The 18,270-nt window shown below is 39.3% G+C and overlaps 1 protein-coding gene across 2 annotated transcripts in view; it reads right to left on the bottom strand.

Annotated features, from left to right (window-relative positions):
* Positions 1–18,270, bottom strand: part of LRGUK (leucine rich repeats and guanylate kinase domain containing) — a 70,062-nt gene that overhangs the window by 26,764 nt on the left and 25,028 nt on the right. For both annotated transcript variants that reach the window (XM_068276026.1, XM_068276027.1), the window contains 5 exons: positions 17,423–17,566; positions 15,217–15,297; positions 13,487–13,573; positions 8,844–8,950; positions 7,033–7,152 (listed from right to left, as the gene is read on the bottom strand). In XM_068276026.1, coding sequence (XP_068132127.1) covers positions 7,033–7,152; positions 8,844–8,950; positions 13,487–13,573; positions 15,217–15,297; positions 17,423–17,566 — 539 coding nt within the window. The remainder of the gene's footprint in view (positions 1–7,032; positions 7,153–8,843; positions 8,951–13,486; positions 13,574–15,216; positions 15,298–17,422; positions 17,567–18,270) is intronic.

The raw sequence follows: 18,270 nt of genomic DNA, 5'->3' as shown, positions 1-18,270 counted from the left end.
ATGGAATGTACAATGTATGTTGTTTTTTGTTAGTTTTCCTACATGGTAACATTGTTTTTAAAAGGAAAGGAGTTTATTTTAAGCTTTTATTTTAATAGAACCTTTGGCAATATTAGTTAACCAAATTTGGAACATGATGACCAGGATACTATTTCTTCAGGGCAACAAGAAGAAACTATAGTCACCAAATTATTTGTCAGTATGACGTGGCGCTCAACATCAATTTACTGAAACAGTTTATTAATGCTACTTATAAAAAGTACAAGACAAAAACTGTATTAAATGTCCCTAAGGGTGAAAGAGTGTATAGCTGTTTTATGCCATGCAAAGTATCATGTCTGCTCTAATCCGCACATGTTTTGGGCCAAGGTATTCTAGACTACCACTGCACACAAGTATAAGCAATGTTACTACTCAGGAACAAATTGCTCCTTCTTGGCTATATTGCTGGGAATACACCATAAGTTTTTTCACCAGATAGATGGTTCGATAGATGATTTCCGACATGTCCAATCTTATTTTCTATTGTTTTGCTGGTCGATTTCTCATAGAAGTGAATGGAAATTGAGAAGAAAAGATAAGAAAATCGATCGAAAATAAGATCAAACAGTAAATCGACTGAAAAATCTCATCCTGTATTCCGAGCAGAAGAGCAATAGTCAGCTGGGGGGCCAAGAATGCAGATAAGCTTATCTTATATCACCACTAGAGGATGCCACGTGTGGCAACTTTCTTCACTTCATCATAGAAACAGCCATGAATACATATACAACTTACAATAAGTATACATCATCTTACATAAGCGGTTTGATAAATGCATCTATGTAGAATGTTAACCAGAGGAATTTCTTAGAACCTCAGTAAAACTTGGAAAAAGACTGATGTGAGTTGTCTTTATGGTTTTCATTGTATAAGGTATGTATCCTGACTGCCATACCGTGTCAGATGCATGGGCTGGACTAAACCAAATCAAGATGGCACATATGGTCTTAATCATATTTCAAAGCAACTTTCTCTTTACTAAAGAAGGCATGTTCAAGTCCATTGCCCAGCTATACAGTTAGTAAGTGATTTTAAGACAAGTGCTTTTTTCATTATCTAGTTATGTTATTGCTAAACTGTACATGATAACATTTTCCAAAATGTAATCTGGGAAAACTGGAGATATTCTTCATAGATATCTGAACTTTAAGGCCTTCTCTGCTTGCAACAGTGTTTAATTGGAGCTTTTTCTGTATTTTGTAGTAAGAATCTTGTCTGCCTTGTAAACTTCCAACATCAGTGTTCACGACTTACATCCTTGTTTCCATTCTCCAGATACCACCTGATTTGCTAGCTACTCTACATATTGGGAAAATAGTTCATTCACACAGGCTCAGCTGCCTAGCTCCTTCTGTTCTGTATGCAAAACAAAATTCATGCACAGTTGACAGAGCTTAATTTTGGCGATGGTGGTGATTTGTTATAATGGGGGATGCTGCAATTTCCTCAATTAACATTGAGGTCTATGCATCTGGGGGTTAAACTGGGTGCCATGATGCCCAATAAATGCCAAGTTTTATACAGCTGGCAACCGTTAATTAGCATATTCTGTAGCTAGGGTGCAGGTTATATTGATAGAAGATTACGGTTAGTAGGTTAGTAATAAGGCATCAGTGTTGATGGATATTGTGGCAGGGTGATCAGTTAGGGGTGGGGGGTCAGTTATGGTTAGGCATCAGTAGGGTGGTTGGTTAGGCATGAGTGGGGGGTGTTTAGGCATCGGCAGGTGGGTCAGTTAGAGTTAGGCATAAAGAGGGAGGGTGCATTTGAGAGTAAGGTTAGGTTAGGCTGTAGTAAAACATCGGTAAGGATTACTGATATACATATATTGCAATTATGTAGTGACTCTTGGTAGAATATCTGTAATTTACCGATATTCCACTTGCAGATATTTCCCAAGCCCAAATTCCCGTGAAGGAGTGTGCCAGATTTTTATTTTGCTAGGGGCTGTATTAAGCAGCTTTGTATAGTGCGCTACAGTGCCTTTATGCAAAGACATGTATTCCTAATATTACTATATTGGGCAAAGACACGGTAATATTTCTTTAAATTATTTGTGCAATAAAATTTACTAGGTTACAGTGTAGACAAATAAACATACAGTTTAATTCATCCAACCGGCATACAGTGGTTTAAGTATATTAGTTTTTATTCTCAATATGCACAGAATCTATGGTTCTGTGTTAATTATGACTATTCTTCTTCTTCTAATGATTTGATACAAATGCAGTGATTTGAGTTTTATGTTTCATCCTCACATGGCCACATCTGTGCAGGTTACCGAATATGACTGATTTATAACACAATTCAAAGCAAAAACATTACTGTTCAGATGTGGCTGCGATGTGTATTATGAAAGCAATCATCTAAATGTAGGATCACTGTGGTTTTGTAAAATTGAGTGCAGAGTGTAGAGATAAAACTTCATGTTCTTGTCAGCTTGAAGTGCGTTTTGCCCAGGGATTCATGTGAAGCATTATTTTTAACTTTCTAATCTGGATATCAGATTTTCAGACAGTTTTTTCTAAAACCAGAGGCACCATGAAAGAGGGAAATAGCAGGTTTCACAATATTAGTGGTGAAAAGTTTTCCATAATCAGTTAGGTAGCCCAATGCTACCTACTCATTTTCACAATCCTGACGCCCACAGCACTGGAACACTTCAGCTGTGCTATCCTTTTTGCCACAGTGAGTGTGTGTGATCTGGCCTCTGACAGGACAAAAGAGAGACTCTCCATACAGTACATGTTTAAGGGTTTTCCTGCTGTCAGTCATTTTCTTAGCCCTGTACTGCTCATGTGAAATACACATGCACTTTAGCCACTTGAATTCACAAACTCATCATGCCTTTCCCTAAAGGAATTCGATTGCTGCAATTTCTAGTAAAGCAAAAAACTTCCTAAGAAATACCTTGTCACATGAACCACCCCAGATCTAGACCACTCTGCACCTGCCTGTTGGATTATCCAGGCTACCTGCTCTCAAAACTGTGCTGTGGCATCTTGAGCCAGTAATTGTAATATAGGAAGGGAAGAGGTACCCCAAGTGGATACAACTTGTTAAAAACAGTTTAACATGGCAAAAGAGGTGGCTTACCTTAGTGATGGATTATGGATAAAGGAAAATATATATACATTTATTGAACACTTTTATGTGTTTTCTGAGTATTTCCTACTTCTTCACATCAATCAGGCCCAGATTTACATCACAGGAGCCTATAGGCACAGATGTCCTGGCACCTTAGACTTCGCCTTCCATGAACCTACAAACCCCCTCCGAACTGCACAGCAAGTGTGCTGGTAGGCCCAGCTGTCACTTCTCTTTTACTTCCCTTGCCCATCATAGGTAGCTACAGAAGTCCCTTAGCATTAGGTAGCCAGAGGTACCCTCAGTATTAAGTTGTCCCCTACTGAAGGAAGATCTCATCAGTGGAATGCTAACACCCGTGTGAGTAACCTCTCATTTACACTCCGCTCAGGACCCTGGGAGAGGAGTGAGCCGCCATTCCATCATGATGCTCCTGTAGGCACGTGCCTACAGTGCCTTATGGTAAATCAGGCCCTGACGTCAATACAGTGTCTGAAGCCACGCTGAGAACGGTTAGGAAAATTCTTTTTCAAAAGGCGGAGCGTGGCTTTAGACACTGTTTTGACCGGAAGTAATGCTTCCTATTAGGCGCTCCCATCTAATAATCTAGTGCTTGCAGGCTTCTAAAAGCAATCTACACTTGTTTATGTACTTCTTAACACATTAAATAGATAGATCTAAATTTACCTTTTTTCTTGTAGTTATTTGATATTACTTTTCAAAAACTGGTCAGTATGAAATGTTTCACTCATTGTTTAGGACAACAGCACCTCTAAGATTAGCAGGGCGATGCACTGCAAGCACCACATAAATCCGTCTTCGTGCACACTTACTGCATTGCCCATTGGCTTGCATTGCTGCATAATCCATGCAGTAGGCACAGAACATGCAGTAACCTGCTGCAGCCTTTGTGTCAGCATTGTAGGGATTTGGATACTTCAGGCGCACTGTGAAGTGTGCAAGTCTCCATAGACTTGCAGGGCCCTTGCAGTGAGGAAGAGTAACGCGGTGTGATGCAGCATGCAAGGGACCTTAAAGTATTCAGTGAAGAGGACTGAAAAGCCTGGCAAAAGGATAAAAAATGTAACAAAAATAAAGTTGAAAAGGGTTCCCACTCTGTGCCTTGTGAGGCTCTGAGCGATTAAACATTGACAGCCTTTACATTAAAAACTCTTTTAAGTTAAGATACACAAACAAGGGAAAAGTAGTGTGTCAAAATCAGGCATTCACCGTCACTGTTACTAAAAGCTGTAACTAAAAGCTGTTGAAATGAAAGGGAGAGAGCAGAAGCGAGTTTTCAGCATCACATGGGTCTTTAAGTGAACCTGAGGTGAGCGTGACATGAAGTCTGCCATATTTATTTCCTTTTAAGCAATTCCAGTTGCCTGGCACAGCCCTGTTGATCTATTTGGCTGCAGCAGTGTCTGAAGTACACCCGAAACAAGCATGCAGCTAATCTTGTCAGTTCTAACAATATTGTCAGACAAGTCAGATCTGCTGCATGTTTGTTCAGGGTCTATGGCTGAATATATTAGAGGCAGAAGATCAGCAGTACAGAGAAAACTAAAAGGCGTAGGGCGACAATTTAGGGGTCGTCAGAAAGAGGAGAAAGAGAGCTTTAAAATGATATCCATCTTTCCATAGTTATATTGTATTACACAGGGCGACTTTTTCTCAAAGTCAGCAGCTCCATTCAGCAGAAAAAGTCGCCCTGTGTAATACAATGTAACTATGGAAAGATGGATATCATTTTAAAGCTCTCTTTCTCCTCTTTCTGGTGACACCTAAACTGCGGGCCTACGCCTTTCAGTTTTCTTTATTTTCGCGATTGAAATTGCGGCCGCTGCAATTTCAATCGCGAAAATAGCGAAAACTAAAAGGCGTAGGGCGGCGGTTTATATATCATTGGAAAGAGGAGAAAGAGAGCTTTAAAATGATATGCATCTTTCCATAGTTTCTGCACTGCTCGGTGTCCCTTTAAAAGAAAATAAATATGGCAGCCTCCATAAAACTCTCACCTTGGGTTCACTTTAAAACCTATTCACTTATAAAGTATTAAAAAATATACTGTATTGTGCAACATTTTAGAGCAATGGGAAGGCAGGGAGCATTATAAAAATGCTTCAAAATGCCTGCCAAATCTTTGTGAAATACCCATGTGTGAGAAGTCCCAAAATGCCTGGCATTTCCTTTACTGCTCCTGGGGTATTTTCACAATAGAACAGTAAACTTAACATGTGCAGACAGCAGAATTCCTTTCTATTAGGCTACAAGGGTGTGCTGCAGTATCGGTCACTTTGCTGCAATACACCACCTATGAGAAGCTCTCAGTGCAGGCAGGTGTGTTACAGTATAACGGCACGCAACTTTGTAATGCACTGCAGGCAGTGTGTTAACACAAAACACACGTGTTAACAGTAACAGTGAAGCATACTTTTCATTGACTGTATGCTTCACTACATGCAACACAATGTACGAATACGTGCGCCGCTTACCCATTTAGTTCCTGCTATTATAGGGAAAGCAACGCCCACAGTGAACGTACCTTTATTCTCTCTAACAATCATTTGCATGCAGCCTTGCAATTATAAATATGTTATGTCCATATGCATACAAATCAGATTATTTAATCAATCGATCATGTGCATCCAGAACAACTGGTTAAACAATCATTAAATGGTGTTTCAAGTCAAGGCATCAATCGTCTTTAGCAGAGGCGGCCTTAGAGTATGTGAGGCCTGGGGCGAGTGTCATATGCGGGGCCTAGAGCCATAAGTGTAGGCCATCTACCATACCACCATGCTCATGGGCTTGCCCACTTCTAATGCAGTACGCCTTAGTATTGTTTAAAAACCATTACGTTTGTTAAAGGCCACTAAAGCTAACCAATAAACTAGAGATGGGTACTAAGCTGGCTGAGGAACTAGGGATGGGTACTAGGCTAGCTGGGGCGCTACGGATCTGTACCAGGCTGGCTTGGGAGCTAAGGATAGGAAGAGGCTGGCTGGGGAGCTTGGGATAGATACAGGCTGGCTGGGGAGCTAGGGGTGTTTACCAGACTGGCTGGGGATGGGTGTTAGGCTGAATGGGGAGCTTGGAAGCTCCCCATGCCTTTTCTGCACCACCACCAGGGGACAGGGTGATATGTGTTGTGTCCGTTGGCCTGACTTTGCTGGCTGACTCTGATTCTGTTAGTGGTATTGTAGAGTCTTTACCTGTTTAGCAAATTCCAAAATATGGTGCTACTGAGTCCTGTGAGAGGTTGATTGTCGCAGACACGCAGTGGTCGGCGCTGGGCCGGGAGGTAAATATGATGCATGAAGCAAATAATGATGTCAATGTGCAGGATGCTCTTGTCCGCACCTGAGCATCAGCCAACCAGGAAGAATAGGGCTCTCAGTGCAAGCGCAGTGGGCATGACTGTCCCCCTACAGGTGCGGGGCCTGGGGTGATCCCCGCCCCCGCTTGCCCCCCTAAGGCCACCTCTGGTCTTTAGTCAAACAATTACCTTATCCTTCACTTGATAATTGCTGATTGTTGGATCAACTAAAAGATTGACTGAACATTTATATCAATATGCGCCTGACCGAATGGAAATATATGCGCTTCCATTTGATTATTTTCATTGGTCATGTCATTTCTCTTGTGCATATTTGCAGGAGCGTTTTCTATACATGGTCTCATCTCTATGGCAGATGCAGTTGTAATTTACTACAGGGATGCTACCTTAAATGAAAAAAGTGAATTCCACAGGCTTATGCATGGCAGTATGACTTCAAAGGTCTATTTTATCTGTCTTGCCATGTTTGAAAGGTTTGTCTGAATTTACACCAAGCAATGAAAGACTTAACATCTCCATGTGATTGAAAGCACACTGTGTTCTGTGGCAGATGAATGTCTTACCCATAGCGGAAAAACTCCTTGAACTCTCTGCACATTCTGTGTGCTAGCTCCCGCTTCCCACTGGACTGGGGCCCTGTCAGCACAAGCATGGGGTAAGGAGTATCCAGATTGGGCAATGTGCTGCAAAACAGGATTACCACTTGTCAGCATGATTTATAGACACATGTCAATCCCTTAGAAGAATTACGGGTAAATATGTGGAGACTAAAAAGCACAGTCACTAAATGAACAACATACAGGACATATTCTCCACACACTTTTAAAACTTTCTGATCAGTGTTCTATTGAATGTTTGTACAATAATAAGGATTTTTCTGTAGTTCTGGAATCCTTCAAATGCATTTCAAAGCATTGACACAAATGTTAATTTATTCCTTAAACCACTGAAGGTGTGAAACAAATTAGCTAGAGCTATTTGAAGTTCCTCACAAGTTAATTTGGAGTATGTGTATTAAACCAACTCACTTTTACATGAAGAAGTCCCATGGGAAATGTAGCCCTTTTTTCTTTCCCATGGGACACTAATTATTCTTCTATCTAATACTCAATGGTCTTTTGAACCTTTGTTTTGGTTTATGTCAATCCTTTATAAAAACTGTTTATCTCCAATTGCTTGTTTTGGAAACTTGCTTCAGCAATTGAATGTATGTTTTTCATTGTGCAAACTTTAATAAAAACTATTTACACAAAAAAAAACTATTTACATGAAAAAACAACTTACTTATAATTTTAATGCTGCTGTAATTTTACCAGCAGTCATCATCCTTTGAATATGAAATAGGTTATACAGCTGTGCAAATACAGTAATGCCATTTAACTGCAATTGTACACGATTTGAAACAAAATAGAAATGGTACTTATTTAACTTCAATCCCACTTTTGTGGAAACCATTTTCCCTCCAGGACAACTATATATTTTGCAAACATTTTAACAAACCTCCCTAAATCAGTCTACCTCTTTCTTTTCTCTGTCTATATGAAAACCCTCTGTAGTAAAAAAAAAAAAAAAAAGAATCAGACAACAGGGCTAGTTCTCTGAGCACAGCACTGTCTTCGTCGTCTTACCAGCTAATAGAGTCATTATCCATAGTGTAGTGGATGTGCAGCCTGCTCCCTTGCATGGCATTTGGCATTCGTCAGAAGTTAAGACCACATTGCTTCTGCCTGGATCTGTCTAGGTGCTCACTCCCATGTGTATGTATCACTATTTTAGTCTGTGGAAGCTAGAACCAATGGAGCATAAACAGATCTAACAAGCAGCAATATGGATCTAGCTCCCAGCAGAATTCTAGGTGTCAGGAAGGGAGCAGTTTGCATACCCTGCACAATAGAAAAGTTTTGGCATGTAAGACAGCCAGGGCAGTGCTGTACTCACAGCACTAGCCCTGCTGTCTGATTTTAGTGTAGTAGTGTTACCTAAAAGCAGTATCGGAAGCACTAGCGATTAGTATTGGTACTAGCCAATCACCTAATGATAGCCAAACAGCTACTATTGCCCAATTCACCAGCTTGGCGCCACAATAAGATCGCAACGCCACTGCCGAGGCCAGCACCCAATACACCTGATCCAGTAAATGTTTGTCACTTAACACGGTGGTGACCTACATTCTGGAAGATACATACAAATATATATATATATATATATATATATATATATATATATATATATATATATATTTCATTTAATGTCTCAGTACTCTGCTTTTAGCAACAATGGCTAATGGGGTGAAACAATCCATTAACTTAGCATGTGAGAAACTCAACATTCCATCTCAAATCTGATATTTAAATATGTAAATTGTCACACTCACCTGTCAAAGATCTTTTGTGGCTGGATCATACTGTACATGACATTGGCCATGTGATCTCGCGCAGCAATGACCTCTGGGGGAGGGTCATACTTATTTACTGCAGCCACCTGTGCATCATTTAAAGGAAAAAATAATGTGTTTGGTAAATACACAGATATACAGATAGTGCTTTTAGGAAAATATACTGGACAAAACTCTGCACTAGATGAAAGTGCAATGCCAAAGTTATTTTTTGTTTTTCATGTAGTGAAGAGTTAGAAATTACATCAGGTTTTACTGCTGTTTGTATTCACTTTCAAGAAGCCTAGGGACTTTGGGGGTAGATGCACTAAACTGTGGTAAGCAAAATAACAAGCGTAAAGTCTTACCACACAATGAGTAGAGTATAATATACTGTATTGCATGTATTGTATTGCATTTGGCTCTACTCATTGTGGTTGATTCATCAAATGCCAGTAATATTGTGGTGCACACATAGCACACGGCAATATCACTGTCACTTCCGCATGCAGCACCGCAAGTTACGCCATTAGTGCAACTCAGTACTAGAGTAGTGCAATTGCTGCTTTGTTAACACCCGTTACTAACTATATTGCTAGTTTGCAATGTGTGTTACCGTAGCAACAGTCACGCTGCTCTAGTGCCGCAAGTTTCCTCAATGGTATAACTCGCTGTGCTGCATGTGGAAGTGAAAGTTATACTGCAATGTGCTATGTGTGCATTGCAGTATTACTGGCGATTGATGAATCAACCCCGATTGTGTGGTAAGACTTCACCCACGTTATTCTACTTAGCACAGTTTAGTGAATACACCCTTGTGAACCTAATTTATTAAAAAATCTTTAGTGATTCCTGAGAATTGCGAATGGAGGTACCAAAAAAAATAATCAAGCAACCGTGGACAGGATTAACTGAAAATTAAGTGAATGGGATTTGCACCATTGTGACCTGGACCTTATCAGATCAGTGAGGGACACTGAGAGCTATGTGAATTAGTGCTTGTGTGATTGCGGTCTCACACATGCATCATTGCTGAGCAGATGTAAAATAAACAGAAGCCTGAAACAGCATGCTGTTGCTTCAGTGTCAGTGGTCTATTGTTCACTCCTATGCATGTACAATCCTCTATAATAAAACCCCTGTGTCCCTGCGTGTGCTGTCTCTGTGTAGCTGGTCTGTGCTTTTTGCTACTGCGCATGTGCCCAGCACGGACCCAGCCTCACAGAGACTAGAGGACGTATCCAGGGTGCCGGCCGAGTGTGTGGGTGGCGGGTGCGCACGTGTGCGGTGGAGGCGCGCTTGCCCATTAACATGCAGCGGCAAGAAACAGACCCTAGAACCCATTTTTAAACGGTCTTGGGTCTACTAGTAAATTATAAACTGTAATACAAACAATCTCAACTGTCTACCTAAAATGGTGAGCAGATCCTGAGTGGTAAACGGTAACAATCTTGCCATATTGGAAGGTTATTAATCCATAGGTGCTGCCCCTCCCCTTATTGCAGACCCCCGCACACTGTAGTTATACCACCCAAAGCAATGACTGCTACTTGCACCCAAATTACTGCCTCTGTGCTGCCATTGACACAAATTGCATTGTGGCCTATGGCTGGTGACCAAACTTCCAGGTGTACCTTGCGCCTATTTACCTGTCTCACCAAGCATGTAGTTTAACCATGCCCCCGACCAACACTGACCCTTACAGGTGATACTATTCTGATGCAGTTCTGGTGGATGAGTCTTCTCCCATTGCCCAAGCTCCAACGGCAGAGAACAACAGCAGGGAGTGCGAAGGCAGACGTGCATGACTGAGATGAGCATATGTTTTATATAAACAGGAAATTCAGCAAATAATTTGGGCTTCAGTAGAAGTGAAATGATCTGTCAAAATGGCTGTCAGGCCAGATGGCTCTACTTGTACACACTACTGTTTTTATAGCAGTCTGCTGCTTATGGATTATACTTTTGGATTTAATAAGAAAAGACTTCAGGATCCAGTGCTCAGAATCTATTCCCCTTTGGCTACTTCTCTATTACAAAAGTGAGCACAGCTTCATTTTGTTTGGAAAGCTGCATATGTTATGTTGCACCTGATTTACACAGCTTTTAGTGCAGGCTGTCATCTTTTCTAGGGCCTTTGGGAAGGTATTCACTTTTATGGGATGCCTCTTGCAGCATGTTAGGAGTTCAGAGTGAGTGTACAAGGCCATAGGATTCCACAAGCATATTTACCATTGCTGTACACTGCAGCAGGTAGAAGTTGCTGGATTATTTCACATGCGCAGTGCACTCCCATGCTGTGCAGCTTGAAGGCCTGAGAATCACAGACATCCAGTGTCTCTTGCACACAGAATTTTCTCTGGATCTTTTAATGATATTATTTACTATGAATGAGAAAATCCTCAAGTGCTTTGCAATTTTGTAGAAAGGCATTCTTAAATGAATGCAACATTTGCCCAAGGTGTTCCAAAAAGTTGTGAACCATTCTCCATTTTTATTACTAAGAGACTAACTTTCCCTATGATGGTTTTGATACCCAGTCCCAGTCATTTTACTGACCTGTGGCCAATTAACCTAAACCAATGTGAGATCTTGCAATATGTGTTTTATTTTTAAATGACAAAACTTTACACTTATTTACCTTAATTGCTTCAATGCTAGAGGACAATAAATGTAAAAATGTTATACTGAATTAGCATTGCTGTCCTTGTAACATCATCTTCAGTTTGATGTCCTTTTTTCAGATTAACGCGGATCCGAGATGAAAAACTAACTATAACAAGTAACTTGTCTATAAATCTTATCTAAACTTTAGATAGTTTACACAGCATATCTAGCTGCAAACAGCTTCAAAAGTTTATCATTATTTATTCCTGTGATACAATGAGGGCAGCTATGTTCTGTTTGTCACAGGCTGAGGGCTGGAGATGCTATCAGCTTGCCTGTGTGTAAATTCAGTCCCCTCTCCTCCTCCATCCTTCCCTCTGCCTCTGAAATCAATGGCTAGTAGCCTCCTCCTCCTCTTGCCCAGACTGAGCTCCCATAAGCCCTTGCTACAGTGCCAAGGCACAAAAGGAGCTGTGGGCGAGGCTTGTTTAGTTTATAGGGAATTAGAGTATTAAAACATAAAACAAAACAAATAAAGTATTTGGCTTGAGGTATGCCCTATATATGAAAGGAACACAATTATGCAATGAGTAAAAGTTTATCTCGGATCCACTTCAATATAGGATTTAAATGATTTACAGATTATTGCATTCTAGTTTTATAGACAATGTGAACAGCATCCTAACATTTACTGGATATGTGGATATAAATTAGCTAGTTCAAATCCTCCAGTCTAGGACTGTGTAAACTGACATTTCTCAAGAACTACCGAGCCAAAGTTTATATTCAGATGCTATCTGTACCAAGATGCATTGCATCTTTCACAACATTAAACATGTCATTCCACCATGGGATGTGCTTCAATTGCCTGATTGCACTGTGGTTTAAAGTGAGCCCGAGGGGAAAATAAACTGATGAGATAAACAATTATATTTATCCTCCTACTTCTAAAATTGACTTAAAGTATCCCACAGTTATTTTTAAATATTTAAACATTTACAAAGTATATTGAATGCTTTACTGTCTCTAATCAGTGGCAGCCTATTAAGTGTCCCAGAGTTAGAAAAAGGTCAATAGTTCATGTTTTTTTTATCAATCGTTTTTATTGTTTTTTTTTAATAATTCATGTATTTTATCTCTTCCTGACCACAGAAGCTATACTCTGCCAGAAAAACTTTTATGGCTGTAATTTTCTTATCCGTGATATTTACTATATTCCCGACAAGGTACTGTCCAGACAGAAGCTGCCACTTCAAGGCCTAGAAATTAACTCTTTCAGGCAGCAAAATAAAACAAGTAAAACAGCCTGGCTATTAATATGTTTTGTACTGTACATACACATGTTTATCTCATCATTTCACATATCGCCTCGGGTACAGTTATGGTGGGCATACATGGTACAATTTTTTCATACAATCTTACCATTTCTATGCAATATAAGGTAATTGCTTAAATTATCTCAGTATATTCACTTTATTTACCCTTATACTACAAAGAAAAAAATTGTACCATGTATGGCCACCATTAAATTACTTGGCAGCATTAAAGGTAGCCATACATCTAGCGATTCTGATTGAATCGACAAAGCAATCGACTTCATTGTTTTTATGGGTCAATTGAAAAAAGTCGATCGACTACTGGGACACACAGTACAAGCGATATCCTATGCCATTCACCTTAAGCAATCGATCTGACCGATATGTCATGTCTCCATGCTCTGAATGCAAAAATCAATTCACTTTTGGATACAATAAAAAAAATGGATTCATAGTCGAACGAATGGCATGTGAACAGTAGCTGATTCCCCTGAGATCCACCGATATCTTGCGTCCTGCTCGATCGACTTAGCAAGTCAATTCGACATATCATCAGCCACTTTTCATCGATTGGGCATACTGGAACACACTTGCTTCTCGATTCTACAAAATGATCAAACTAAATGATTGATAGTACAGCCAAATCGCTAGATGTATGGCCACCTTAACTGTTTTGTGAAGTCATTTTATAAGTCTGTGGAAAACAGGTGCCCAGATTACCTTTTCATCAACTTTGATCTGTTTTGTATCCAATTCAGTTAGTCTTTGCAGCATGAACAGCACTGACAGCCAGTACTCTGCTTGTTCCTAGAAACAAATGCACTGATATGGTAATAATGTGGTAAACAAAAAGGCCAGCACTGTATGATAACGAATAGTGTATAAATCTATGGGGTAACTGCACCCACAAAGGAGAAAAAAACTAGGGAAAAATGTGCTGCAACTGAAGTACTGTATACTCAAAGTTTATTTAGTCTCCATTAAGACAAAGAAGACAAAACTGCACTAAAAAAATATTAAAACTAAGTTTATGAGGATATAGCAAATAAGACCTTAAAAATAAGTATAAATGTCACAATAATGTACAGTATTATAAATTGTGCAGCTGTAAGAGCTGTTCCAACACTCACATAGAGTATATACGTAAATCTGAGTATCTCACAATGTAACATATAGTAAGTGCAATAAAGTCATATTGTATTTAAAGTAAAAAAAAAAAAAAACCTCTGCGTAAATAAACCCCACATGGTAAACGAAAGGGTACAATTAGAAAAAGGACTTTATACATACTGTTTTTATGAAACTATAACGCAGAAGTGCAATATGCCCTGGTGTCTAAGTGGAAAGACGGTGGATTAAAACTAATGCCAAGTATAATCCCTGCATTAAACTTGCATGCAAACCAGGGGCGTAACAATAGACCCTGCAAGAGATGCAGCCGCAGGGATGTCCAGAAGCTGCAGGAGGCCCTGTGGGGGAAGAAGTTTCTTTTCCTTGTCTTGAGAAACTGACAGCTAAGGGCACTGACAGAAAAAAAGCTCTGCTCTTTTCACATTTGTTCTAATGACTGCATCTGCTCAGCCACAGATAATGAATCATACAACATTTTGTAAACAAAGATTTGTAGACAGTCCCTATTCAGTGTGCAGCAGGTTCTTGTGTACAGCACTCTGCCCTTGAGCCTCTCTACCCCTCGCCAAGTGCTATGTACTGTAGTAATGCCTGAGGAGTCTAGGCATGGTGAAAAAAAGCGTTCTATTCTCTGCACAACTGTTTTAATGAATGCATCTGCTCAGCCACTGATAACAAATCATACAAAGTTGTGTAGACAAAGATTTGTAGACAGTCCCTATTCAGTGTGAAGCAGCTCTTGTGTACAGCGCCCTGCCCCCAGCCTCTTCAAAGTGCTCTGTACTGTAGTGATGCTGGAAAAGTCTGTAGAGCCTGTTCTGCTCCATCAGAGATGGACAGAGTGAGTGTAATAAGCTGATGCTCAGGGCAGGACGAGTGGAGTTGCCAATTAGTAGGCATACGTTTGTAGCGTTCGCTATGCTACTCTGATAAGGCGTGTTATCTCTGATAAGGCATGCTATTTGTCTTAGTGAATCAAGCCCCATGTGTGTCTGTATGTGTGAAAACATGCACGTTTTTTCACAAAAGCTAATGTACTTGATAGAGAAAATGCTCCCAGTGCTTCACTGCTGATTGTTTTATCTACATGGAGAAAACACATTCAGGTGTGCACTAGCCTATTGAATAACATTGGTTCTCAGTTTACCTGTGCAAAAATCTGGGGGGGGAGGGGGGAGGGCTCCTGAGTTTCACAAGGGGGCCCCAGTGATTTCTAGTTACCCCCCTGAAGCAAACCAAAATTATACTCTGTGATTTCGCATTTCTATGAAAAAGTTTGTTTATGAAAATCAGTGGCATTTCACAGCCATTATACTCACCTGTAGCGGATTCCTTAGGAGATTCAGAGCGTGGAGCAGAGGCAGATGTTCAATAAAAGCAATTTCACTAATCTGACAAATCTGTAAGAACCAGAAGGATAAGACATGCATCTGCACACCAGTAATATCTAACTTAAAGAGCATTACTTAAAGAGACACTGAAGCGAAAAAAAATATATATGATATTATGATTTGTATGTGTAGTATAGCTAAAAAATAAAACATTAAGATCAAATACATCAGTCTAATGGTTTCCAGTACAGGAAGAGTTAAGAAACTCCAGTTGTTATCTCTATGCAAAAAAGCCATTAAGCTCTACGACTTTCAAAGTCGTGGAGAGGGCTGTTTTCTGACTTTTATTATCTCAACTGTAAGTGAACAATTTTCTTTTTCTCTGCCAGAGGAGAGGTCATTAGTTCACAGACTGCTCTGAAAGAATCATTTTGAATGCGGAGTGTTGTGTAATCTGCACATATTATAGAATGATGCAATGTTAGAAAAAACACTATATACCTGAAAATAAAAATATGAGAATATTTTCTTTGCTGCTAATCTTCTAGTAATTATTCATAGTACACAACCAATCACAACCAATTCACTATATCATATATATTTTTTTTTTCGCTTCAGTGTCTCTTTAAGGACAGTGTAAAGAAATTTGGAATGTTCTAGGTGCTTTCTATTTGTAAGACGTCCAGAATCTAGAAACTATTTTTAGGAAGAATCATGGAACTATTTTATTTTCTCCTCCCATTCATCCTCAAATTAGCAGTAAGCCTGCATATTGTGACTTTTTTTGCTATCTGATATGATAGAACACTATGATAAATTACGTTATATCTATTCATTCTGCTATCAACCCCTAATATCCAAATTACCCTATACCCCAAACCCGCAACACTTACCAATACCTTTGCCCAGAAGCAGAAAACCAGTTTTTCACTTTGTATGGTACCTCATTCTCTATATAGACTGGGTCAACCTACTCCACTTCTCGAATTTCTAATATTAAGTGGCAGTCACTTATTCAATTTAAAAATAAATAAATACATGTTTTATAGACATTAATAGACAGAAAAAAAAAACAGTTGCAGTGAAATATTCATTTTTCTGATCTTGCCTAGGCATGACATTGCCTTTTCAGTTTGCAAAATCTTTCTCAATGTTTCCAACTTCTATTTAAAGCAATATAATTGACTTATCACATTACTCGGCTTATCATCTAGGAACGTAGGTGTCATCCATTGTGCAGGCTCTTGTTTGATTCATTGCTTTTCTGATTTATCCATCAAGCTCCTAAAGACTGACTAATGTGAGAAATGTAATGCTTTATTAATATGTATTCCTTGTTTAAATCCCAATTCCAGGAAAACATAAAAAACAAACATTTATTGTGGTTCTGGATAGTGTGGTATTGGGTTAGATCTTTTTGGGGGGCGTAGATTTGAATGATGTGAGAATTTCCTTCACTTTAGAATAAATAAGAGGTAGAAAAATCCCTACAAGTGTTACAAAGATGCCAACAAATGGAACATTTTTATTTTGTAGAGTTGGAAGAAGATATAATGGCCTCAATTCACTAAGATCATGCTGGAGATAATAAGGCAAGATAAAACTTACCTCAACACAGTGAGAGAGTTATTTTATCTCTTCATTCCTTAAGTTACCTCCTCTGTAGTCAATTTACCTCCTCTGTAGTTAATTTACCTCCTCTGTAGTTAATTTCACACGCAGTTAATTAACAGCCTGTCTTTAACTCTGGAGTTATTTTAAGGATTGGAGAGTTAACTTTAAGACAGAAGAGTTAACTTTAGGTTTGCATGAGGTAAAATGTTTCCTGAATACTACATGCCTTATCACCATGGTAACAGCTCTAGAAATGCTATTATTAAAGACAGGAGATAAGCTTAGTGAATTGAGGCCAATGTCTAACTGATCTGATTGCTGTCCCTGGGACTACCAGTTAAAATAATAAAGCCACAAAGCATGCTGCTTGTGCCATGAAGATGGAGTGACAAAAATATCTGCACTGGAGATACACACAGAATAATAACTTTGAAAACTGCCATCCCCTTTTCACACCATTTAGAACTAATATTAAAAGAAATAAATGCTGGAATTAGACTAAGTTACTGAAAATATATTTTTCACTTTTGGTTACATCAGAACCTCAACAGCAGAAAGCCAGATAAAACACACAGCTTACCTCATTATCTTGCAAGTTGAGTGTCTGCATGACTTCCAGTTCCTCTAGACCTTCAAGGCTGGATATCTGATTAGATGAGAGATCCAAGGCTTGTAATCTTTTTAGGTTTTGTAGACCACTGATGGTCTTAATCTGATTGGATGCCTGCGATATAAAAGAGGCAGAGCACTGAAAAACCAAAGTGTGTCAGACAAAAAGAATAAAAAAACAACAATGCCCAATGCAAGTCAACTCCCAACTGAAGAGAAACAAAAAGGCTCCACACCTTAAGGTATGCACAATTAAAGGTAAAGAGGCGCCCTTGGTTGAAATAAAAGCATCTAAAAACAGCTTAAAGCGGACCCAAACCAAACATTTTTTTAATTAAAAATATTTAGTTGCACCACTCTGACACATACAAAGATAAATAAACACTCCTTCAAACCTATGATAATTTCAGTACATGCTTTTCACCCTTCTCTTTTCATAGCTAGGATTACACTGGGGGCAGCCATTAGCAATACCTCCATTGCCGGACACCACCTACTCCACCAGTTTGCCGGAAAAATTCCGGCAATTTGAAAGGAAAGGAGGGGTTCCTCCAATAAATGTAAAATATTTTAAATTTGTCGTCATGCAGCTGAAAAAAGGCTGCTATTTATTATTATAATTTAGAAAATAGATTTTATTTCTGAAATCTTGTATTTTTAATTTGGGTCCACTTTAAAAATCGAGGAAATAATATGAGGTGGCTTACCTCAATAACAAAATCCTTGTGTATGACAAAAGATTTATATTTAGCACAGGCAACACGTTTCGCGGGTCCAAGCCCGCTTCATCAGGCCAATAAAAGTGCCTACAATAGTGAA

This window comes from Hyperolius riggenbachi, chromosome 3, assembly GCF_040937935.1.
Source record: "Hyperolius riggenbachi isolate aHypRig1 chromosome 3, aHypRig1.pri, whole genome shotgun sequence".
Taxonomy (NCBI): Eukaryota; Metazoa; Chordata; class Amphibia; order Anura; family Hyperoliidae; genus Hyperolius; species Hyperolius riggenbachi.
This window is presented reverse-complemented; position numbering and strand designations above follow the sequence as displayed.